At 35.4% G+C, this 27,103-nt stretch overlaps 1 protein-coding gene across 1 annotated transcript; it reads left to right on the plus strand.

Moving 5' to 3' along the window:
* The first annotated feature begins 5,875 nt into the window (after positions 1 to 5,875).
* Positions 5,876 to 25,942, plus strand: LOC136043980 (large ribosomal subunit protein uL1-like). Its single transcript, XM_065729064.1, has 5 exons — positions 5,876 to 5,984; positions 12,736 to 12,891; positions 16,902 to 17,050; positions 23,159 to 23,331; positions 25,729 to 25,942. Exons 1-5 carry the CDS (start codon positions 5,980 to 5,982, stop codon positions 25,897 to 25,899), a joined length of 654 nt encoding a protein of 217 aa, XP_065585136.1. The 5' UTR covers positions 5,876 to 5,979; the 3' UTR covers positions 25,900 to 25,942.
* Positions 25,943 to 27,103: the final 1,161 nt, after the last annotated feature.

Here is a 27,103-nt window from a genome sequence, read left to right on the forward strand (position 1 = left end):
TTACTCTCTCAATGTAGGCTATCAACGCGTTTATAGTACATAGCCTCTTGACAGGGCCTGGCTGCCATTTCCGTGGGATGCGAAGGTGCATGGATTGGCCAGATATATCCTTGGTATGTCTTAGAAGTTAGAGAAGGGTCACAAACATCCTGGCTAGCTCTTAAACTGTGTCCCTTCTTAGGAGTAATAACCTTGAATGCTAAAAAAATAATAAGAGATTACCTACTCAAGATGCTACGATGCCATGTTGTTTTTTTTTTGTTTTTTTTTCAAAATTCTAGGTGGAATGTCTATTTTTTTTTTCTCTCCCTCTCTTATCGAAACGTGTCACTTTGCAACTGAGACAATCCATATTACATGGCATTGGGTTGGTTTGGATCATACAGTAATTATGAATGTCTAAATTTTGTGGAGGATGTAACGATATTTCTTCAATAAAACCTTATCCGTTTATAATTGTGTTCTGAGTTTATTTAGATCTATCCTATATTGCCATCCCTAGCGCAAAATGTTTACGTTGATTTTTGGTGCTTTTTATGTTTTTAAATAGTTTAAATGTTTACGAGCCCTTTGACTGAGGAGTTTAGATGTTGAGGAGTCCATTACTACTGCTGACAATTCACTGCAGCACCAAGCCACCTGAGGTCAACACAAATGTACCCTCCTCAACCATCCTAATCTGTTGGTAGCTTCCCTTTTTACACCCTTCCAAGTAATTTCGATTTCCTTTAAATCCTTCCCCTTTGACTTCTTCGCATCCCATTCGGTAAGAACCTGCTTTGTGTGGTCCTTGATCAGTGGTTCCCAACCGATTCTGGCCACGCCCCACCTAGGCATTTCTACAATCTTGATGCCCCCTTCATGATACTTAAATTTTGTTATTCAAATTTTCCTCTTTGGATTTTCTCTTTTGGATTTTGATGAACGGTTCGCGGTAATGAACTGTAAGTAAGGGGCGACCCAGCTCAATTGTAACAAAAACTCTAAAAAACAAAATTTTGATACCAGTAGATATATCAAAGAATTGGCTTATTATGCTGATTCCAAATATATAAGTTTAGTCTTCTTCATCAAAAGCTACGAGCCTTAAAAATTTGTTTGATTGCTGAAAAAAGAGGGAAAGACCCCTTGAAGTCATAGAATTCACACCATCCGATTCAGTGTGTCAAAGAACCCTACTGTAGAGGTAGGTCATATCTCATATCTGCAAAATGTGGAATTTTGGAATTTTTGCCCGAAGAAAAATCACGCATGTATGTTTAACTGTTTTGTTTTGTTTTTTTCCAGGGGTGATCGTATTGAGCCAGCACCTCGCTCTTTATGCTAAAGTTTAAATTGTGTCCCAGTTCTTTAAAAATGACTCCTGAAACACAAGGCTCGTTTACTTAGACCAATAAGTAACTTTTCTAAAGTGCCAAACACTGTAGCGTGAAGAGCAAGTTGTTGAGGAAGGGGACAACCCCCCTTATATACGCAATAATTTCTGTTCGTTTTAATTTTTAATATTGTTCCTTACTTTCAAACAGTTCGTGGTAACGAACTGTAGTAAGGAGCGACCCGGCTCAATAGTAACCAAAACTCTAAAAAATGGAATTTCGATACCAATAGCTATATCAAAAGAATCGCATTTTAATGCTGGTTTTAAATATATAAGTTTCATCAAGTTTAGTCCTACCCATCAAAAGTTACGAGCCTGAGAAAATTTGCGTTATTTTAGAAAATAGGGGGAAACACCCCCTAAAAGTCATAGAATCTTAACGAAAATCACACCATCAGATTCAGCGTATCAGAGAACCCTATTGTAGAAGTTTCGAGCTCCTATCTACAAAAATGTGGAATTTTGCATTTTTTGCCAGAAGGCAGATCACGGATGCGTGTTTATTTGTTTTTTTGTTTTTTTTTCCCCAGGGGTGATCGTATCGACCCAGTTGTCCTAGAATGTTGCAAGAGGGCTCATTCTAACGGAAATGAAAAGTTCTAGTGCCCTTTTTAAGTGACCAAAAAAATTGGAGGGCACCTAGGCCCCCTCCCACGCTAATTATTTTCCCAAAGTCAACGGATCAAAATTCTGAGATAGCCATTTTATTCAGCGTAGTCGAAAAACCTTATAACTATGTCTTTGGGGACGACTTACTCCCCCACAGTCCCCGTGGGAGGGGCAACAAGTTGCAAACTTTGACCTGTGCTTACATATAGTAATGGTTATTGGAAAGTATACAGGCGTTTTCAGGAGGATTTTTTTGGTTGGGGGGAGGGGTTGAGAAGAGGGGGATATACTGGGGGAACTTTCCATCGAGAATTTGTCATGGGAGAAGAAAACTTCCATGAAGGGAGAGCAGGATTTACTAGCATTATTTAAAAAAAAATTAAAAAATAAATGTGAAAAAGCTTTTTCAGCTGGAAGTAAGGAACAGCAATAAAACTTAAAAAAAAAACAGAAATATATTACCCATATAAGGGGCTCACCTCCTTATGATACCTAGCTCTTTACGCTAAAGTATTTTTAGTAATTTCAACTATTTATTCTACGGCTTTTGTGATTCAAGGGTCATTCTTAATGAATTGGGATAAAATTTAAGCTTTAGTGTAAAGAGCGAGGTACTGACGATGGGGCGAGTCCCCTCATATATGTAATAAAAACATGAGAATACATAAGTTCTTTACGTAAGCTAATTTATAAGTTACGTAAATCTTTTACCAATAAAAAGATTCGTAAAAAATTAAAAGTTCTAGTTGCCTTTTTAATTAACCAAAAAATCGGAGGGCAACTAGGCTTCGCCCCCGCTCTTTTTTTCTCAAAATCATTCGATCAAAATTATGAGAAAGCCATTTAGCTCCCCCCCCCCCAAAAAAAAAAAATATGCAAATTTCGTTTTGATTATTCCTCTGCGGAGAGCCAAAATCAAAACATGCATTGATTCAAAAACGTTCAGAAATTAAATAAAAAAAACGAGTTTTTTTAACTGAAAGTAAGGATCGACATTAAAACGCACAGAAATTACTTCGTATATGAAAGAGGCTGCTTCCTCATCAACGCCCCGCTCTTTACGCTAAAGTTTTTTACTGTTTTAAAAAGAAGAATTGAGAGAAAGAGTCAAACTTTAGCGTAAAGAGCGGGGCGTTGATGAGGAAGCAGCCTCTTTCATATACGAAGTAATTTCTGTGCGTTTTAAGTTTTAATGTCGATCCTTACTTTCAGTTAAAAAAACTCGTTTTTTTTATTTAATCAGTTGAAGAAACGTGTTTTTTTTTCTTTATTTAATGAAACTTGGATACAAAAATTTTTCTAAAGGCAATAGAAAAAGTATGTCAATTAAAGTAAAAGTATATAAAAATGATAAAAGTAAGTAATTACAAAAAATACACAAAACAATAGGCTACTTATAAAAACTAAGATATAAACCCCTAGCATTCAATTCTGTTGAGCAATGCCGAAGTGTTGGGCAGATATTATTTAACAATATCGACAGTTTTGAGCTTGGTTATCCAACACCAAAATATTCAATGCCTATAGCTCAGTGTTTATAAGAAGTAATGAATTATCAAAATAGTTTGCTCAAAGTAAAACATTTAAGCTAAGATTAAGAAAATCAAATAAAAATGCGCAATCCCATATTTTTAGTTTAATCTTGAATGCCAAAAGACAGTATATTTGACACCTTTATACTTCATAACTGTAAAAAATTAATTATTTTTCAAGTGACAACTAGATAAATACCATCACTCCTGAAAAAAATGTATAATAAAACACATGAAACGTGTTCTTTCAGGGGGAAAACACAGAAATTCTCAGCATTCCGTTCAGGGGAGACATTTCTGATTATAGTGGCTTCATGTATCAGCTCATGGGTATTCTTGCAATGCAAGCAAAAATTGACGGCATATTCTTACCAAAATTGCCCCTTATTAAGTTATTTTCCTTGTGTTTTCTATAATATACAAACTTTCTTGTGTTCTAATAAATGCACTAATTACTAATAAACAAATACATATTTAGGATCAAACAAATTTTTTGTGGAAAAAGTGGCTAGGGGTCACTCAGTCACAAAGTAGAACTTATATTTTCCTTATTAAGGGTCAAAATTTGTTGGCAGGCAGCCAACAATAGGGCAACAAACTTTTTTTCCATGGTTTTCCCTACTCTGCTCTCTTTCCTTTGGTTTTCTTATTATTACTTTATAGGCCCAAATTCCCAGGGGGCCTTGCACCCCCCCCCCCCCTGGAGGCGCCCATGATTGTGTTCAGGGTGAACAAAGGGGACATAAGCGCTAAACTGGACAAGTAAAGTTGCGTAGAGTGTCAGCAACGGTGGTATAAATACTTGAAAAATGAAAAGAGCCATGCTAAATTTCTTAAGTACCTTCAGGAGGAAATTAGAGACATTAGCTTTGTGGATTATATTTTAAACGTGGAAATTCTGCTTCAAATAAGAAGAAGTTTTGATGCCAAGAAATTTCAAGGAGGACGTAGAAATTTCAGGAAGGTAGGATTAGGAAGCAGAGGTGAGGATTGAAGGAAATTTATTCATTCCACTGTGGATTTAATTGGGCTGCTCTCAAGTTAATTCTGAGACATCATGTTGTTCAGAATGGTCATAGGGCCGCTCGAGGTTTTAAAATGCCTAGGATCAATAAGAGGTAGAATTTTTTCCTTTTTATTCAGAACTTCTCATTTTATTCCCTCCCAAGAAGTTTCTATTTCCCTTAAAGTTTTATCTACCACCCTTTCTGATTCCATTCAGGGTTCACCTGCTTCTCGTTTGGCTCTAGATGGATGGCCAACAAGGACGATCTATGCCAATCTTTCATCCTTCATCCCCAAACGTGTCCTACAGATCTCAGCCTTTCTTTCATTATAGCCCTAGAAAGCGGGAAAAGAATTTATTTTTTTTCAACTACGGTTAGGCGGACGGTTACCCAAAACGAATTAAGTAAAGGAAAATAATTAATAAAGATATTCGAAGGGCCAGCGTTTAGTTTTCCACTTTTTTTATTATCTTCGAATGGGAAGTGAAAGGAAAATGAGCAGGAATTGCATCAGTTGGCGATTGATAAAATAGGAACGGAAGTCTTTAAACGAAAGAAGTGACTAATCTGCAAAGTTTATGGCCTGTAACTTCAGGCAGGCTGAAATTAAGTTGATAAAAGCTCCTCGTTGAATCTGATGGTGTGATTTTCGTTATGATTGTATGACTTTTAGGGGGTGTTTCCCCCTATTTTCTAAAATAAGTCTAATTTTCTTAGGCTCTTAACTTTTGACGAGTAAGATTAATCTTGATGCAACTTGTATATTTAAAATCAGCATTAAAATGCGATTCTTTTGATGTAACTATTGGTATCAAAATTCCATTTTGTAGAGTTTCGGTTACTATTGAACCGGGTCGCTCCTTACTACAGTTTGTTACCATGAGCTGTTTAATAATTAACCACAGCTTGGCTGAAATATTTTGACACAGCCGTTGGATCATTATGACAGGTGAATTTGCTGTAAAAAATGGGTAAAATATGACAGATTATGCAAAAAGAGCCTTTTCTGCGTGAAAATAGCCGCAGTAAGAACTTACTGTAACTGGCGGACACACGTAATTTTTTCAGTATTGATTTCAGCAGCTCAGTGGGAAAACGGTGGAGGTAGAACAATAATGTCTTAAGCGCGAAGTTTTTAAACGTAGTTGTGGATTGAAAAAGCTCAGAAAGACGTTTAATTTTCAATTCGTGCTGTAGAGGTCTTCCACTCATTATGTGCCATTTTCGGGCCTTTCAAAATTGTTGAATTCTTTCTATCAAAATATTTACGTATATCTTTGCTTTATATTTTTTTTATTTGTTTTCTTCTTTCTGCCATTTTCTTTGCAATTCGCTGCCGATTGGGAAAATCGGTGCCGAAAAATGCTACTTGTGTCGACTTAGCCGGCAATGTCACATTCTCTGGACTATTGAGAAGAAAAGATTACATTGGAAGTTAGACTTTTCAGGAAAGATGAGGTTTGTTGAATTATCTTTTTTAATCGATAAGATTTCAGTTTGGAATTTGATTTTTAGTTTATGCTAGCCTTCCCCTTTAATTGTGATTCCTTTGTTTTCTATTGTTTTGATACTACCGTACTAGGGAATAGGTCCTGGTTCCTTTTAAGGTAAATAGCTAGTAACTGGAGCATTTAAACGAGAAAGTAACAGTTAAGCGAAGGCAGGATTGTCACCCCCATTTATTTAGTAATATTTTCAGTGATTTCTTTGCTTGGATGCTATTTTTTGTCTAGTGACTTTCCTCTAGTAGGTTAGGCTCAGGCTTAAGCAGGTTAGTTAAATTGAATATTAAATAATCCATAAAGGTAGCTATTGAATTCCCTAAAGAATCCTCTGATGCTGATGAATATAAGCTACTAGGGCTAGCTAGATGTAATGATGAACCCTCAACTGTTCAGAAAGAGCTTAACATGCTGTCAAAATGGTCTGAAAGGCCTGTAAAACATTGTATCTAAACAAAAAGTTCCCAATCTTGGCTGAAGAAACCTCAACTGATCACCATTAGGAATATCTACTTGAGGGGGTAACTGAAGGAAAAGATTTAGGCATTACTTATTGACAAGGAGCTCATGTTCCATAGCCATACATGAGCTCAAGGTGCAAAAGGAAACTGGGCTCTTGGGTTCACACTCTACACTGGTATACAGAAGAAAGATGGGAGATATTTACATGACTAGCAATTTGCTTGAACATCAAGTATTCAGTTCAGTTTTCTCTTTACCCTTCTACAGCTCCACCAGGGGACACAGCAGGTTCTCAGAAGCCAGCAACATGTCGATCAGAACTTCTGTGTTGTTCACTCCTTGCCACCATGGAATAGTCTCTCAAATGCCACTGTTTAAGGCAAGAAGAATTTTGACTGGGACTAGAAAAATAGGGAAAGAAGCCAATTTGGGATGATGCCTAACCTTGATGAAGTTCACAACCCTAGTGTTATTGTACAGGAGGCTTAACACCATCTTATTTCACTGGTCAATGTAATTTAATATAATTATTAAGTTAAAGAATCTACATAATGAAAAGTGAAAGATTATAAACTTCTCAATTATTAACCTATGATTGAAAATTTGGTCAACATATCCTCTACCTTTTCTAAAACTGCACTGTTCTTTTCTTAGAACTTTGTCTACAGCATCTCTCAGTCTAAAAAGTATCATGCTACCAAGTAATTTGCAACCAACAGAGACCAGACAAATGCCTCAATAATTACCACACTCACTCCTATCTCTTTTCTTATACAATGGTTTAATTAAAGTTTTCCTGAAATTGTTAGGTACTTCCCCCTATTCAAAAATTGTATTCATAATCTTCAGTAACTTTTCTAGCCTCAGAGCCACATTATTTAAGAAACTCATTTACCACACTATCAGGATCTGGATTTTGCTAGTTTAGGCACTTCCAGATAAGCTAAGACAAAGAAATTTAGCAGGTGTATCAGAGACTGGACCAGATAAAATATGGAATAGTTGTTTCCCCAATTCAACCATCTGGGGGGGGGGAGTGGGGGGGACAGTTAATTTGGAAACATTAGAAATATAAGGTATTTTTAACTTATGAGGAGTGACTGGATCTTACTGAAATTTCATTTTTAGAAGGACCTTGTAACTCAGACCTCTTATTTTAATTCTTGACCAGATCCAGTGTCATTGGGGGGAGGGGGAACCAGAAATCTTGGAAAACACTTAGAGTGGAGAGATCAGGATGAAACTTCATCTGACACAACCAGACAAGATCCACTCTCTTTGTGGGAGTTGGGGGGGGGGTAACTGAGAGAAATTAGAAAACATTAGGCATTTGTAATTTACAAACGGGTGAGCAGATCATAATAAAATTTGATATTTAGAAGGGTCATGTGTTTCAGAGCTCTTATTTTCAATCACGACCAGATCCAGTGACATTGGGCAAGTTGGAGGGGGGAACTGGAAATCTTGGAAAATGTGAAAATTGAGGTTTCTTTATCTTACAAATGGGTGATTGGATCTTAATGAAACATATATGCATGATCTTTCATATATAGAAAGATCCTATGTCTCAGATGCTCCATTTTCATTTCCAATCAGATCAAGGGACATGGGGGTTGAAGGGGAGAAACATAAATCTTGGAAAACACTCGGAGAGGAGAGATAGGGATGAAACTTGATAGTAAGGATAAGCACAAGTTCTAGATACATGATTGACATAATTGGAACGGATCCTCTCTCTTTGGGGAGCTGGGGGGGGGGTCAATTCAGAAAAATTTGAAAAATTGAGTTATTTTTAACTTAAGAATGGGTGACCAGATCTTAATGAAATTTGATATCTAGAAGGAACTTATGTCTCTCTTATTTCAAATCTCAACCAGTTCTGGTGACATTGGGGGGAGTTGGAGGGGGAAATCAGTAATCTTGGAAAATGCATAGTGGAGAGATTGGGATGAAACTTGGTGGGTAGAATAAGCAAATGTCATAGATACATGATTGATATAACTGGACTGGATCCGTTCAATTTGGGGGAGTTAGGGGGGCAATGGTTTGGCAAGCTTGGTGCTTCTGGATGTGCTAGGATGATGAAAATTGGTAGGCATGTCGGGAACCTGCAAAAAATGACTTGATAAAGTTGTTATTTCCTGATTTGAACATCTGGGGGGGGGGGTTGAAAAGAGAGGAAAAATTAAAAAAGATGAGGAATTTTTAACCTATGAGGGGGTGATTGGATCTTAATGAATTTCGATATTTAGAAGGACCTTATGTCTCAGAGCTCTTATTTTAAATCTGATTGGCATTAAGCCTCTGATTTTCCTTTTAAATCAATATGTTGATTTGTAGATTTCTGCTAGAGCTCATGCCAAATGAGCTCTTGGCTCTTAGCTCTTCTGACCTTGTCACAAGTGCCATATGAGCTTGTACCTCTTGTTAATCCTTTTAGTTCTGCCATCACAAAACAGATCTTCCATCATTTCCAATGTATTGTAAACTTTTCATATTCTTCCATATCTTGGTTTAGCATATTCTCAAATTGTTGTGCCCATCTCTTTAATTCTTTCCTTATCACTAATTGTGGCCCCATTCCTATCTTTAACTAGGACAAGTCTATATTGACTACTTCCTCTCAATTTATCAATTTGCCAGTAGAATATGTCACTATTTTGCCATCTAGCTGTATCTTCCTGATCCTTGGCAATTTTATCCATGGCCTCCACTTCACACCTCCTCAGTTCATATTTTATTACTTTTTGTACTTTCTTTACATTCCTTTTGTTTTCACATGATCTATCACTTAGGTAATTCTTGTACAAGCCCCTTCTCCTCTCTATTAAACATAAAGCTTTTTCACTAATATTCCTAGCTGCAGTCCTAACTTTCTTCCCTAAGACACCATCAGCAACTTCACAAATTGTTTTTCTAAAATTTTTCCAACTATCTTCCATATTGTCAAATTTTAAACTCTCAAATTGAGTATTCAGCTGTTCATGGAAATGTTCTCAGATTCTCATCCTGGAGTCTATCAACATCATAAATTCCTGTGAGGTAGTAAACCCTCTGGAATTTCAGTTTTAAGTTAACCCCCTTCTCCTCTCTATTAAACATTAAGCTTTTTCACTAATATTCCTAGCTGCAGTCCTAACATTTTTCCCTAAGACACATCAGGAACTTCACAAATTGTTTTTCTAAAATTATTCTACCATCTTCCACATTGTCAAATTTTAATCTCTCCAATTGAGTATTCAACTGTTCATAGAAATGTTCTCTCACATTCTCATCCTGGAATCTACCAACACTGTAAATTCCCAGGAAGTAGTTACCCTTCTTGAATTTCAGCTTAAAATTAACACTAGACACTACTAGATGGTGAACTTTTCTTTTAACATCAATAACAGCACTCCTATAAACCCTAGTATCTTGTATTGATCCTGCCAGTTTTCAGTTTACTCTAATCTAATATCAATAAGGTTTACTGTCTTACCATCATGTGAATGCCATATTAACTTATGACCCGTTTTATGACCAAACACTATTGGTTATAACTAGATTGTTATACCTACAAAATTGCAAAAGTCTGTAGCCATTACTGTTTTCTTTTCCCACACCAAATTTACCTAGGCTAGGATACCATTTATCCCTATTTCTATCAACCTGGGCATTAAAGTCTAGTAAAAATATATTTCTACCTGGGACCCTGTCTTTTACTCCTGTAACTGTAAGTAAAACTCATCTGAGTCACTAGTATCTCTGTCAGTTGATTCTACAGGGGTATGTACTACTATAAATTATATAACAATTTTTATGTTCTTGGAATCACTGAAATTATTTTGTCCTCAAGAGAAGCAATGATTCTAGACACTAGTGCAGGAAAATAATCACATATCTCCTCAACTCTATACCAAAGTGCTTAAGCTGGATTAGAGCCAGACAGCAAGAAGGCCCTGGGACATCTAGTATGAATGGAAGCTTTGTGCAATCTTTGACCCATCTTGGTCATAACCAGCACTTAGTGATGCTCTTCTATCAACATGAGTTAAAATCCTGCCCTGGCAGTCTCAAGCCTATTACCTCTGACTCATATATTCTTGCCTACAGATATCATGCTACTACAGGAGTAAATAAATTAGGTAGAAAGAGGATTTTCAGGCCAAAAACGCCTGTCAAAACATACCAAGCTTAGAAGAATTATCCATTAATCCAAATCCTATGCAAATGCTGTGTTTGTTTACTAGGCTATGATTTCCTTGAGGGGCATAACTCAAGTGGGGATAGAGTTGACTTAAAGCTCCCCAGTCTTGCTGGTACCCTGAAAGGGTTGGTTTACCTCTTATAGAGGATCCTCCTGCAATGGTGTTCTGTATCACCAAGTAATTTAACTCATTACTGGGAGAAGGTTTGTAGCTTTTTGCTTGTAGCCACTTTTCCCATTATTTTGGCCTTATCCATCTTCTGAAGTTTTATGCCTGGTAGATTAGTTGGGAAGTGGGAGCATTTGATACAACATCAAGAGTCTAGTACCCTCTTAAAGGGTTGAAAGTCATTAAATGGCCACCATCCCCTCTCCCATGCCTTTTTTGCTGTGCTCCCCCTAACGAGTATGCTCCTACTAGCTTGCTTCCAGGCTTGGCATACCACCAAACGTAAAAAATCAGGTGCAAAGAATGCTCTTGGGAAAGTCTGGGAATCTTGGCGTAACCAATGGTTGATAGAAGTTTCCTTAAAATACAATAAATGAGAAAAAATTTTTTGTTCATTTCTGGGACCAATAAAGTTCTAAAATATACCTTCTAAAAAATATTTGTATGGCAATGAATAAATTATTGCTGTGAAATTCAAATCAAGCTTATTGTAAAGGATAGTAGTTAAAGGGACATTGAGATAAAAATGATAAGCAGATTAAATTGAAGAAACACCTGCAATTAAAAAATATATGGATGTTGTTTCCTACCTATAGGCTATCCCACCTTGAATGGTTAACCCAAAATTACTTTGATAGAAGGGTGTAAATCACCAAAATGCTTATTCTATTAGGTTTTAGATCCTCCTTTAAAATTACTCAGTAATTCCCAGAGTTTTGATTGTATTGTCCTATGGGTACAATCTACAAGGGTAATAAAACATGAATTCAGATATAATATTATGTAAACAAATAAAACTTGGTAGCAGCTCTCCTCATGCACTCTTCTATGGGCAGTGTTGTAGTGATTCATATACAAGCTTTAAAACATTATAATTTTAAAGTTTACCCAAAAGGACCAACAACTCTTAAGATAAAAGGAATTGCTTCTTAAGGTTTAGTAGGTCTCATTAATGCCCCAATTGTGTAAAACTCACTAGCCTATAGAGCAAGCCATGATTCTTTGATTTAATCCTGTCCCTCCAATCGGGGATTGCACTGGCTATTTGATTAGCTGCATTTAGAGATCTAACAGAGTCTAATTGGTGTAAATTGCCTTGCAACATCACAGTGCATTACAGAGAAATGAAAATTTTGGGGAGAGTGTGCATATGATTCTTAGATACATTTTCTACCTTGTTTTTTTTTTATGCATTTAGCTTTGTCAATCCTAAAAACCAGGCTGATGGGAAGAGGGTCTTTTTGGGTAAACTTTTAGCATAATTTTTTAACTTTTATAAAAAAAATTCTCCCAAGGAATAATTTGGGCTTTGGATCCATTTTTAAAAGTCACATCCACCTCAGCTCATTTTTAAAGATGATGAAAAACTTTATCTAGAAGATTTATTATAGCAAAATTTAATGTTACTTGAGTTTGTTTTTGACAGACTGCAGGCCTAGGTAAAATGGTACCCAGGACTTGAGCTGAGTTCTTGTCCAGTTTTAAATGCTTGTTCTTATTTAGTACTGATCCCCAAATTGTTATGGGTAAGTTTGGACCATGTTTACCAAAATGGTCTGACTACACAAGGAGTTGTCCAAGTTTGCTATTTAAAAGTTTTAGCGATCTCCTGGCCTTTTCCATGTTTTTCATCTGGTTCATTTTTTTGTTTTCACTTTTTTATTAATACAAGCAAGAAACTTGTGTTTTGAACCAAAGTACTTAGGATCATATGCTTTGGTTGAAAATGTTGGGTTTCTTTTTCTTTTGTAAGGCCCCATTACAAAATAACTAACTATTCTTGTCTTTTCATGACTTTTACTTGACTGATTCAAATAGATGTAAGTAAAAATTGTATACAAGTTTGAGTGTGGGATGTTACCTGAGAGACCTATTTTTTTCTTTTTTTAGTTCAAAAGTATCTCGTGACACCCTTTATGAGGCAGTCAATACCATCCTGAAGAATTCTCAGGAGAAGAAGAGGAAATTCACTGAAACAGTTGAACTTCAAATTGGATTGAAAAACTATGACCCCCAAAAGGATAAGCGTTTTTCTGGCACAGTCAAGTATGTCTTTCAAGGTTTCAATTTGACCTTTACCCAGGGTCTAAAAAGAAATGGGGAGGTAGTAATTATTACTGCCAAATAGGTCTAGCTATCTGCTTGACTTAAAATGGGTGAGTTTAATGTGACAAAGTTGATGTTTCAACTTGAATTGTGTATATTTTTTAGAGCTTTGATGCTGTTACACGACAATAATCATATTTAAAGGGCTGAATTAATTGTAAACATTTTAGAAATTCTTTTATTTTTGTCTTTTTGATTTGGTCAGAGGTTCAAATTTTTGGGGGTCAATAAAATTAATGTTGAGTCATAGCTAACTTCTCTTTTTTGTTAGTTTGCTTTTAGTGAATAACAAAGTAATTTAGATTGTTTTACTATTTGCTTCTTTTCACTATTTTACTATTATTGTGATACTATAACACTGTTATTTTACAATCATTCTTTTGTCAGTTATTTTACTACCTCACTATTATAAATTTGGCCACAATTAGGTATGACATACTTTTATCTTAATGACAGTTTTATCAATTTCTTGCTTTTAAAATTTGGTTGTTTTGGAATTAATTACTATTTGGGAGGGTTTAAAGAGGGAGACCTTGAATAGATTAGGTTGGAGGAGGAGCGTGCGTAGCTGTGTTGGCCTCAGGCGGCTTGGTGGTGCAGTGAGTTATTAGTAATAGTAGTAGTAGTGAAGGAAGAGATATTGCCTTAAAAAGTTGGAAGGATGTCTTGCCTGAGTTGTTGTTTTAGGTTATAATTCCAGAACTAAATTTTCAAACCAATTTCTAACTCCCTTGTCAGTCCTTCACTACATTTGTTACTTTTTGTTTCAGCTATTGCCTTAGAGTTATTTTCTTTATAAAATTCATATAGTACACCTTTAAGACTCCATATTACAATGCACAAGCAAAATAAATTAAATGAAACTTGCGCAATAGAAGGGAAAAATTAATCAAGAAATAATAGAATATAAGGAAATCTAATCAATTTCTTCTACCCAATAGAGTAGGACAACTCAAATTAATTTGATTATATTAAATGATATAACCTGTAAACAGTTGATAGACTGAAGTGAATCTTTACCTATAAAGTGAACACAAAAACAAGTTGACTTTGGTGACTACCTAGCTGCATCAGAAGTTGCTTATTGCTTGACCTTGTAGATGTAAATATAAAATTCTTTTATTTTTTTATTTTAACTTTTATTATATTTTTTTGTTTCCTTTTATTTTAATTTCTGATTGTTTCCGGTTTCATTTATTTATTGATGGTGATTTGAGGTTGTTTTACGCTTGGAAGATTACTTTACTTTATTTCTGCTTATTTTTTATTTAATGGAGCTCTTTACTTTTCTTTGGAAAACCTGTTTTGTTCAAATTTTTTAAATATATGTATATATATATATATATATATATATATATATATATATATATATATATATATATATATATATATATATATATGTATATATATCTGTATATATATAATATGGTTTTAACCATTTAGATTTTTCTCATGAAAAGAAAGGCAAGTCTAAATGGTTTGACTAAACATTTTTCACTTGTCATAGGTATTAAAAATTAATTCCTCATTCTTGTTTATCCTTCATAGACTCAGGCACGCTGCATTAACACGCTCCTTCACTCCATTATTATTTCGATTTGTCTTCGAACCGCATATTTCGTTGTGCATTATTTTACTTTGCAAATCAAATTTTTGCTATTTCTTGGCGGAAAACAGCAATTCCATTTGAGTTCAGTACTTCTGGTGTGAATATCCTTTTTCCTGCTGTCCTTCACAGATCCTTTGTGCTAAACTAACATGTTCCTTCATACAATTTTCATTTTGATTTGTCTTCCAATAGCAGATTTTGTTGCACAACGTTTTCCTTTGCAATTCAACGTGATATTTACTGTTCCATGTTCCATGCTTTTTTTCTTCAACTGTTCCAAGTCATTTGTCACCATTTGTAATTTTGCATGCATCATCAATGCTAAAAAATAATACGAACACCCCTGTGGAGGGGGGGGGATGACATAATTTATGCTCTTGAAAAATATATAAATATGAAGTCGCTCATTTTTTTATTTTTTTTTCAAAATCAAGGCTCTATTCGACTTTTCTCAACTCATGACCATTTTTGATCCCTTTTCAGACCAGAAAATCTTAGTTATCATTTTAATTTTCAAAGAAAAAAAACATGGAGTAATTTTCAGGAAAATATTTGTACATCAATAAACATATACAGTTGCTAATAGAGTACCGGGAATGTCACTAATTGGTGAATGTCAACGTTGACTGGCGAATCTCCAAAATACCTTTTTTTCTCCTTGGATTTAGTCAGCATTGCCATCCAACTTTTTCAATTTAATGCAAGGTTTGATGGTGACAGGTTAGGCGAGATAAGTTTGGTAATAATTATATGTATATATATATATATATATATATATATATATATATATATATATATATATATATATATATATATATATATGTATATATATATATATATATATATATATATATATATATATATATATATATATATATATATATATATATATATATATATATATATATATATATATATATATAATATATATATATATATATATATATATATATATATATATATATATATATATATATATATATATATATATATATATATATATATATATATATATATATATATATATATATATATATATATATATATATATATATATATATATATATATATAATATGATACTCTGACTCCAAGACTCCTCGGAGTGACACCCTTGAGACTCTCCTTGAGGATTGAGTTTAATTCACTAAGTGGTAGCAGATTTATCTGTAGCCATATTTCCTTTCGTTGTGTTCAATTTCATCCTTATTTTTAAAAATTGGCGCCATCGAATCCCCTGGCGTGAAAAAATGATCTAGCTAGGTCATGAGTTTGAGAAATTTGTTTAGACCCTTAATTTTTGGGGGAATATCGTTTTTAGTATTTATAACTCGTGCCACATTACGCAAAGATGACAAATTAATCCGAACACCCAATAAAAAACCCATGTAGCAAAACCACTTTTCCAACGAAAATTTTGTACAACGAAATCTGCGTTTAGAGTACAAATTTGCAATGGATTGAAGGAAAGTGTTAAGTTTGCGCGAGTCTATGAACGATATACAGAAGGAGTATTCGAATTTACGCCAACATTTCTTAGTTCAATTGAAATTGCTGATTTTTCACCCTAGCGTGAAGTTTTAGTATTCAACATTTTCGCCAGTTTTCACTGAAGCCCTTGTTTTTGGTGAAGGACAATTGTCACGGTTTGTGACTAGTACTAAAATGGTACACCCCATGCGCTTTTTTCTTTAATTTTTCTGCACCCGGCATCCATGTCTCCTTCGTGTCGTTTTGTTTCTACTGGTGGACGATGCGCCATCTGTGACTTAACGCAGTAAATACAATGTACTTAGTGTGTTCCAGATAGATGGTGCCAAAGCAACAGAAAGGAAATGTAACTTTATTAAGTCAGTTTTTGGCACAGCGACGGCTTCAACAGGAGTGATTCTGGTACTCAAAAGTAGAGCGAAAAAAACTTCATAAGTCAATATCATTTTCAGCATGAAGAACCAACTTTCGCGCACAAATATAAAAAGCTAAACTGTGTTAAGATGTTTTGCTAGTCGGACGGCGCAAGTGACATCTACCATCTACTTAATTAGATAATAATGTAATTAGAACAAATCTATGACAACATGTAAAATTACACATGATTTTGCATGAATTCGAACATGATTTTGAATGAATGAATCCTTTGTCTGAGGTAATAATGCAAGAAAATGAAGCACACCGAGGTCTCTTCTCATTGGTCAACCTTAATTCAAGTTGGTCATCTGATTAGGTTTAATAATTTAAAATGAGAAAAAGACAGCAGTTGTCTGAAAATATTTAATTTTGTTAACCTGATCGTTTTGTTAATGAACTTCAGGAAATTTTATTCATATAATAAATAAATTCTAGGCTCAAGAACATCCCCAAGCCAAAGATGCAGATCTGTATTCTGGGCGACCAGCAGCATTGTGATGAGGCTAAGGCTAACAATATCCCATTCATGAGTGCTGATGATTTGAAAAAATTGAACAAGAACAAAAAGCTCATCAAAAATCTTGGTAGGTATTTTCTTCTAAACAGGGTCATTGTCAAGGAGAGGGGACGGTACACTCATTGAACCCCCCACCCTCCAGAAGTTTCGCCCAACTCGCACAAAAGTAGTAATATATACCGACAAATTTTTGTTATTTCGAAATTTTTGTTGTAGCCTACCCCCCCCCCCCCCTAGAAAAAACCCAACAAAACAACAATAATCTTGGATGCCGTGCTGCAGGACCTATTTACGAATGACACTAGAGGCAATATTAATAGTTAAACCAGTAAATTGGAATAGTTAAAGACTTGTGAAAACGAATCTATCTCGGCTGTATGTGGATTATCTCAGGTTTCAGCCGGGGGTGGGGGGCATTTAAATTATGCGATCAAATTCAACGAAGCTGAAAAATCAGTTTTTGAGGTTTTAGACTTGTATATCCAAAAAGTGAGATTCTGTATTTCCTTTCAAAAGAATGTTTTTTAATTAGTTTTTTTTTTGTTTGCCAGGCTTGATTGTATGGAATCACTGACTTTTTCCCTTGTTCATATTCAAGGGAAAATATCACCCTTTGTAGCAACTGACCAGCTTTTTAGATAAAAATGTTTTTCCACATGCATTGGGGGCTGAAATACTGAGAAACAAACAAAATCGGGACCCGGAGTAAAATATTTAGAAAGGGATAGACTAGGTGGCAGTTTTTGAGCGGATTAATGGTCCCTAGATGCAATAGTATTTTTGAATTATTCAAAGGTTTCTTATTTTCTTAGACAAATAATCTGGCCTTAATTTGAAGGTTTTAGTCAAACTTTTAAGTTGCAAGCTTTATTTTAACTAAGAAAATCAAGGAATAGGAAAGTCGAAATAAAGAGAACCAAACCAAAAAAAAGTTATAACAATGTCAAAGAGGAGAAGAAATATTACTGTCCTATACTTTAGTGTTAAAAAGGGAATTGTTAAATTTTGTAAATAGAAAAACGAACAAAGTTTAGAAAGACAATGGAAAAAACCTTTAATTCTAAGGCTGAAGTCGGACCCTTATCCAAGGAGGAGGGCACCTGCTGGTACAAAATTGTTTTCGTTTACCAGTTGGATTGTATGGTACCACTGGTCACAGAATATTTGTAGTAGGATCATTTAAATGGGGTTTTTAAATTGGTTTATCATTCATATGAAAAATCTTGAAAAAGTTGAATTTTGAAAAAACATTCCAATGAAAAATATGACGATGGAAAAACGTCCCAATGAAGAGTTCGACTAATGGGAGAGTCTAATCCGTGAACTTCAGATTAGAAGTACAACACGCTGCCCAGTGAGCTAAGTTGGCTTGTATATATTAATAAAGAAAGCCCAGTTATAAGAAACATAATAATGCAATGTCATTCACATGAAAATCTTTTCCAAGGGTTTAAAAGATTTATCAAAAGCATGACCTACCTTCTTGACTCAGGATAATAGAAAGATACAGACCCAAGGGAAGTTTTAGAGGGGAATTAATGGCCCTTAGAGGTGGTAATATGCACAGCCAGAGTTTATTGATTTGACAGTTTCGTCATCGATAAATTAAATGCAGATAGGATGAAGAGCGAAAATATTATTTGCTGTAATAATAAATCTTGGTAATCTAAGTCGGTGTTACGAGTTTGCCCCCAGAACCCCTCCCCCTGTGGACACCCCCTCCCCCTCCTTATATCGTATATTTCCCCAGGTAATTGCGGATGTTTATTAGAAAGGGAATAGAAAGCTCTACGAACCGGTTTTAAGTAAAAAACAAAATATTGTGCCATAGTAGAGTAGTATTTTCTGCCATTTTGTGGCGTGAAACGACAATTTTGACTATCTGTTGAGCTAGCTAGTTTCAGTGACAGTACTAACGTCCCCTGGAGCGTTCGATCCTAAATATGCAAGTACTTCTTACAGAATAAACGGCTAAAATAGACTCATATTTTAAGCTTCATTTGACTAAGTTTATTCATTTGAGGTTGTATAAAATTATGTACAGTGGTATATAATTTTGCATCAATTATTATGGAGGAGGGCCGGCGAATATTTGTTAGGAAGGGAAAGTGTGCTTTTTTCACAAAACACTGCGTTCCTATCTCTCGGTGAAACTTTCGATATTTATAGGATAAAAGTTTAGGGGAGGAGGATTGCATTTGGGTATGGCAGCTTACATTTAGATTTCTAACAACACAGAGGTAGAGAAGTGGAGGGGGATCGTGAGCAACAGCAGGAAAATCTTCAGGTGTGGGGAGTGGAGTGTCAAAATTTCTCATTTTTCTATTTATATACATCATTTAGTATCCAGTGGTGTTCATGGGTAATATCCATATAAAGGCTGGTTCGATGAATCCACCTTGAAATCTGAGTAAATGATCGCGCTTAAGTAGACTTTGATATTTCAGACCCCCTCCTGATAAATAATTGAAGGGGCTAGTTTTTTAAGAATTATAATCATTGTCAAAGCATTTTTTCTTGCGAATATTAAACAACGTTCTCCTTTAGGCACCTTAACCCCCCTCCCCCTGTACGATGACCTACCGCCCCTCTTTAATAATTACCCTCTATTTTGAAGCTAACCACTTTAGTTAAATAAAGTATTAAGATAAATGCTAAGCATTACAATAACTAGGGGTGCTGTCACCCCGCAGCACCTTCGTGGATAGCCACATTTTCCACAAAAAATTTGTGCATCCAAAACGAATAAAAAGAAAACTATATGAATTCAGAGAATTTCCTCCCTAGGAAATCCTTTCTTCCCTGCAGAAAACTTTCTCGCGAAAAATGTCCGTATTTTTCTAAATAACATATGCTATTGGACCTTTCAATTATGATGTACCAAACGACTCAATTTTATTTGGATGTCTTTCGGGGAAAAAGAGACATGGGAACGAGGCTAGTTGTCCTCCATTCCGTTTGGTCACTTAAAGGGACGCTTAATCTTTTATGTTTGTCCGATTTGTAGATGAGTGCTTGAAAACTCTACAGCAGGGTTTATTTTATTGTTTTGTAGTTAGAGTGGGGCAGATGCTTCAAAAGGCGCATTTCTGTGCTAAAATATACTAACTCTCAATGAGTCTTCAGCTAAATACAGAGTAAATTCTAATTGATATGTAATCCGTCTTCAATTCGGGAAATATATCTGGTCGCTTTGTTATCACCTGATCGACGTATTGAGGTACCTATTTTGTACTTTCTCTCTGGCTGCTCAATTTTGCTTGTGTGGGAATTTTTCAGGGGGTGGGCACTGGCCCTTATGAAAAGTAACCCTGTAGATTTCGCGAGTTTACTTAGTGAAACTGTGTTATTTCATAATTGGGCAGGGTTTCTTCTTTTGTTAGTTTTTGCTAATAGTGGTACTTATTTATTAGTAAATTAGTGGCTCTCATAGTTTTTGCTTTGGCAATGAATTCTAGTAAAGCCCTTAGAGGGGAAAACTGTAGGGGTAAAATTACAGCAGAACGGCAGAATCTTTTGGGAAAAAATTTCCAATTAAATTAGTGATCCTCACGCCCAAGGAAGAACGGTTGCCAATTAAGAGGAATAAATTGCGTGTTACTAGAGTTCAAAAGTACCCTTTTTCGTATATTTTGAAAATACCATTTTGTATTATTTTTGTAATGAAAAAAAAAAAAAAAGGTTGGATGGTCCCTCTACGTGAATTTGTGCAGCTGCCTCGTTATCACAACAGCAAAGGATTTCCATTTTCTGGCCAAGGAGATAAAAGACTGTTGTCAGTCCGGCTTGCATGTAGAAGTTTATGGGGGGAGGGGAAGGTGCTGCAATTCAAAAATACCAAGGTGCCTTGGTTTTAATATAGTACTTAATTTAATATTGGTCAAAGTAGGACCATACAATCGCAAAATAAATCTCAGACGCTCATGACCTCACTTCCTAAAAAATTTTGTTCCAATTGAAGGGTTTACCAAGAAAAAATGTTTTATTTAGAAGACATACTCTGCTTCTCCCGCTCTCGCTTCCATGGAGGTAAGCTGTGAATTTAATCATTGCTTTTAAATTTGAAATATTTAGAGGGGAGATGTATCCCCGTCTCTCTCCAAAGTCTAATGAAGACTTACTACATTCACCGCCTAAGGTGTTATTTTTGCTGATAAAATTGCGATTTGTTGAAAAAGCTTAAATTGTTGAATTGTGTAATGACTTCGCTGGCGTATATATCAATGCCTATTAAAATCTAGTATTTTTTTGTGAAATTTATACCTGTTTTAAAAGGATTTTATCCCAACTTGAACTTGTATTTATCGTCTTTACTGGGTAGCGTTTCTTCATTTTCTTCCTCTTGTTTGTAATGATCCTTATATATGATAGACTAGCCTGAGAGGCAGGCTGGCACCTACGCAGGGGGGGGGGGGCTTTGGGACCCCCCCCCTGAAATTTTGTGAAATGTTTAATTTCCCCATGGTTTCTTGGGATTTCTGGCAAAAGTAGGACATTTATTAAGAATTTAGAAACATGTGTGAAGCCTTTTTTGGGATTTTACAGCATGCAATTTATCCGGTCAAGTCACTACCCAATTATTAACCCATTTTCTGTCTAACTTTTTACCCTCTTTGGTAATTAGCGATGGTACTGTTTTTTTTTGTAAAGAGAGTTTGCTTTACATAGCAAAATATAATTTATCTATTTATAGCGTTTATCCCCCCTTTTCAGAATAGTACAGCTTTTAATGGATCAATTTTGGAAACTATCATTTTTCATTAAAATCGACGGTTTCGCAATAGAAGAACTACCCCCCCCCCCCACACACACACACACACAGCACCCTTATTGCACTATTAACCCTAAAATTTCCCTTTCAGTGGGATATAATAGATTAATCGCTGGTTCTAAATCGCTATGAACATAACCTGAGCCTAAAACGTACTTTTAGGCTTGAGTCTCCTTCCTCCCATCTGCTACAATACTACAGATTAAAGTTAATCTGTAATTTTCGATATGTGTGCTTTTTGCCTTTATTTAGTTACTAAATAAAAAAAGTGCTACTTTATATCTGCTGTATCGAAGATTTTGGACCCCCCCCCCCCCCGAAAAAAAATCCTGCATACGTGCCTGGAGGCAGGTATAATAGAATTATTTGGTGGGTTGTACCTGTGTAAACAAAAGGTAAAGATTCACCACATTGGAGTAGTAGATTCAAGTCGCGATAATTTATGTGACAGGTATCTGGGACGGGTTTCTGGTTATAGGTATTAAAACTGTGTTGCTCGCTAATACCTTGTGAAATCTGAGCAGATAAGCCTTGCCTGGACACTAGTAACCCTGGTTCCAATTTGTCTCTCAAGGCCCTCAAGAAGCAGTGACCCTTGACAAACCACCTTTTTTTTATGTAGCGCACGCTTGGTTTACGCAAAATGGATATTTAAGAATCGTAAGGCAACTTCTACGTGGAGTTGGGAAAATCCTGCAATCTTTGAATTTTTGTTCGTGTCCAATGCGAATTAAGCTTAAATTCAAAGTTTAATTTATTTTCAGTGGGCTGTACAAATAGTGATTTTTCTTCTTATAAAAGCATGCCATATTGAAGCCAAATGTTGATGTCAAAATTTCATGCGATTTCCTTCCTAAATTTGTTTTGAGTTTGACGAGAACTAATAATCGGGAAACAGTAAAGGTTGAATATTCCTGCCCACGAATTCAAAATTGGCTTAAAAATAAAATGTTGGTCATCCTTAGACCACCAAGAACTTACATCATTTCTGTTATGATTCAAGACTAAACATTATTTTACCCTGGACTTTTTTCTATACCAGGGAACAGTTATTATGTAGTTTAAAACATAGAAATTAGAGGTATATAGATAGAAAACAGAAATGACTCATTTCCCTGTTTTCATAAAGTTTACTTCAAAACGTTGGCTTTTGTTTTATTTATACAATTTTTAAACGCCGATGACGGCTTGGCGGGGGGTTTCACCGAAATATCTGCTTTGTCTTGTCGTTGTTTCCTTTCACTGGCAAATTATCCTCGTTTTTGTTTTACATTTTATCCATTTTTCCTTCGTTTTTTTTGCCAAACGGCTAAATCAGTTATTAGAAACGGGACACATCTTAGTATTGTCCTATTGCTAGTACTTGTGTGAATATTATTTATCTAACGTATTGTTTATTTGCAGCTAAAAAATATGATGCTTTCTTGGCTAGTGAATCGCTTATCAAACAGATTCCCCGTTTGTTGGGCCCCGGGTTGAACAAGGCAGGTAAATTCCCTGGGCTTCTTCAACACAGCGAGAACATGATGCAGAAAATTGACGAAGTTAAAGCCACCATCAAATTCCAGATGAAGAAGGTAAGTTGATATAAAGGTCATTTGCTTCTTTCCGTAGATTCCTTTGAGTAAATGACTGTATCTCATAATTTTTATTTTTTCGGGGGGGGGGGGGGATGACCAAAATCGAAGGGTCGACATTAGATGTTTTTCAGTCAAAAAAGAAATTTGCTGGTCACAGTTACTGATTGAACGATTTTGATCTCCTCTTATCGATGACACAGACACATATGGGTCGATCGGCTTTTGTGTCCTAATAATCAGTGTAATAATTGTGTAAAAAAATGTGTAATGCTCCTGAAAACCTTTCATATAATAAGAGTATATACATGCTCTTGAGTTTGTTGGAGGTCGGAGGAACTCCGATGTTGGGACGATATAAGTAAACAGCATCTTCAGGTTAATTGTTTTCGTCTGGCGTAAATGGCAAATTAATTGCGAGACACAAATAATTATAATTGTGCTACTATTATATTTTATATTAGAAAGTCGATTTTTATTCGATTACAGTTAAGTTGAAAAAAAGAGTTGGTTGCAATTATGTAATAGTTCGATTAACCAAGAATATCCCTGTTTCTGGGGTAGAAGTGTTAAGGTAGGTTGATATCCCTCAGCAGTCGTACAAACCCAAAGATTGCATTGAGTCAGCTTAGACTCAATTGTGACGTGTGATTTGTTTTTTGCTCCTGGCCAAAGATCCAATTAAACCTACCAAAAGATTCGTTGTGATCTGTTTACGGATATTGAACAAAGCTTAAGCTCAGGTCGTAATTCCCCTCTCTTGTAACCATTATCCCTTTTGTGGCTGCTTATAAGATTTTCGTGATAGAACAGGGGATTTATTTTATCAGCGGAAATCAGACACCTTTAGCCACAAGTAAGCTATTTGGCCTACTAGAGTGATTTGCTCAAATTCATTTACCTAAATACAGGAAGTGAATGTTTTATTAACATTACATGACAAAATAAAAAATTTTGAATGTAGAATCAAAACCATAGAAAAACCGTCTCTGAAACAGCTGAAATTTCTGTTCGTCTAATCGTACTTTTGGTAGCTTCTCATGTTTATCTCTGGCCCTTCTATTTTTCAATGTTGTTTTTTGTCCATCCTCGTGAGGGATAGTCTTTCATTTCCTAACCCGTATCACGTGTTCTTTAGGAAAGGAGGGAATCCATGGCCTGTGCCATTCTTTTATGATCATTATAAAATTCTCATTGACGAAACTGACTTACGTTCAAGCCACACAGTAGTCGCCTGCGTTGATTAAAAAGCCAAGTTCTATGATGGGTTTCTCTTGATTTTAAAGTTGTACTCTTTAAATCAGAATCAAAAAATTAAAATGACATGAAATTGGTTGGAAAGGCTTATGCAACAATAATTTTTGTTATCTTTGCCAGATTCCTATTATGATGAAACTCTGCTCTTCTAAGCCTTTATCTTCTTAAATTAAAAAAGCTATGCTTAAAATCTTGACTCTGATTCGTCAACTATAAATTTTATGCTTGGAACATAGTCTTACTCAAGAAAATACAAATGGTAGACATAATTGGCGGAGTAGTTGTGGGGAATTTTAATTATAATTACGATTAATGTGGTTCAAATCATTTTGTGGTCCAAATCATTTTCATTTTGTCTGATTAACTGGTTGGTTGAGTTTGTTACCGAAGTGGTTTTTGATGTTTTTGGTGTTACAGGAATGGTTTGAGGATCTGAACGAGAAATCCGTCAATATTATTGTGAATAGCTCAATAATGGATTTTATTCTAATTGTTGTCGCTTTTTCCTACCTCATAGGAATAGCGTATAACCCTGGAAATGTGTACGGGTGTTTAAAGAGACACCAGGAAAACCTTTCTCATTTTCGAAGTAGTGCCAGATACGTCCTCCTGTTTTGAGTAGGGTGATATCTTGGTTGTTTAGTAAGAGACTAAATTTCTGAATTGATACTTGGTGATATGGCCTGAGTAAGGCAGAGATTGTGTCTGCTGACCACCTTAAGATTTTTTTTTTTGAATTCTCAAAAGTCTCGAGAAATACTGTTGCTGAAATATCAAGTAGGAAACAATTCGCAGAAGCTCATTTAACTTGATAGCATAACATGATAGCATTACTATCATGGGGAAACTTTCGGAAGGGATGGACCCCTCTCCCTGCGTAAATTTCTGGTGCGTATAGTTACCACTCCCTATTAAAATATCTTCATTAGTAAGATTAATGTTAGCTAAATCAACATTAAACTCAGTCTTTTTAAGCTTGAAAAGCCCTTTGAAAAACCTGGTTATATATTAATTTTTCTTTGACAAAGTTTGTTTTTAGTTCAATTAAATAATCTTCTTCAATAAATTATGGAATGACGTAGTGAGAAATTTATGAAGAACGTTTGTGAAATGCTGTTTTTAAGAAAACTTGTTTTCTAGGTTCTCTGCCTGTGCGTTGCTATTGGCCATGTAACCATGAGCGCTGATGAGCTGGCTCAAAATACCCATCTTGCCATTAACTTCTTGGTGTCACTATTGAAGAAGCACTGGCAAAACGTCAGGTCCCTCAATCTTAAGTCAACAATGGGACCACCCCAAAGATTGTATTAATTTTTGTGATCTTTGTCGCTCAATAAATTATATTGGGACATGACTAATTTGTTGTTTCATTTTGATTTTTAAGGTTATTCAGTGATTGAACACGAATAATTAGATAGAAGTAAGTTCCTCATAGATACTAAGTACCTTAGAAAGTAAGTAATTCCTCATCAACTAAAAAAAAAATATATTTTTGACTTGGATTTTAGGGTCACCCTTCGCCTTCTAGGACCTTTTAGTAAAAACTCCATCGGCTATTTTTATTCTATCAGCAGCCAAATCCTGTCTGGGAGAACTAGTACAGTAACATCAGTCAGAAAAAAACTCTCGTGAACGCAGTTATGCCTTACTGAATGCGAATACAACATTGCGCAATGAAAAGATCTGCACGCACACATTCTTCCTGTTTAAAAACTGTTGCTAATTTAGCATGAAAATGGCCTGGCATGTCAGGAAACTTGCTACATATGTGTACTCTATGATTGAAGCTAGTGGTTCCCAGTAATAACTTACACCAGGTACTTAATGGGGCAGGATGGAATATAGATTGTTTGCAACCTAACTATTTCTTCGGAAATTGTTTTACCATAGTTTTTTAAACTCTGTTTGCAAAAACTATTAGCACATTCTCAAGACCGTACACTTTGCATAAGATGTATAATCAAGACTCAAGTTTTGCAGGTATATTTTGTGAGAGGTCAGACAACAGGTAATGTCAGTTAGTCGGGAGTAATATCTATATTAGTCGGGGTAATGTCTATATTAGTCGGGGGTAGTGTCTATATTAGTCGGGGGTAATGTCTATATTCTTCGGGGGGTAATGTCTGTATTAGTCTGGGGTAATGTGTATGTATTGGGTAACGAAAAGATTAATCAGGTAGGTAATAATACTTACCTAGGTAGTATTATTAGTAAAGACGGTGGGAGCAGTGAAGATGTTAAAAATAGAATAGCTAAGGCTCAGGGTGTTTTTTCACAGTTAAAAAGGTTTGGAAGAATAGGAAGATAATTCTACAAACCAAGATTAGAATATTAGAAGCAGCAGTGATGATAATGGCCAAATATGGCTCTGAAGAATGGGCGCTCCGAAAAGCGGACGAAAATTTACTAGATTTTTTCCAGAGAAATTGCCTACGGATTGTCCTGGGTACCCGGCTGACTGACCGTATTTCAAACAGTAGGTTGTACGAAAAATATGGTTCGATCCCGCTTTCTA

This window comes from Artemia franciscana, chromosome 2 (assembly GCF_032884065.1).
Source record: "Artemia franciscana chromosome 2, ASM3288406v1, whole genome shotgun sequence".
Lineage (NCBI taxonomy): Eukaryota > Metazoa > Arthropoda > Branchiopoda > Anostraca > Artemiidae > Artemia > Artemia franciscana.

Coding starts and splice junctions, on each gene's coding strand:
- LOC136043980 (XM_065729064.1), top strand. Junction 12,892..16,901: donor CGTTTTTCTGGCACAGTCAA/GTATGTCTTTCA, acceptor AATAAATTCTAG/GCTCAAGAACATCCCCAAGC. Junction 23,332..25,728: donor TCAAATTCCAGATGAAGAAG/GTAAGTTGATAT, acceptor CTTGTTTTCTAG/GTTCTCTGCCTGTGCGTTGC.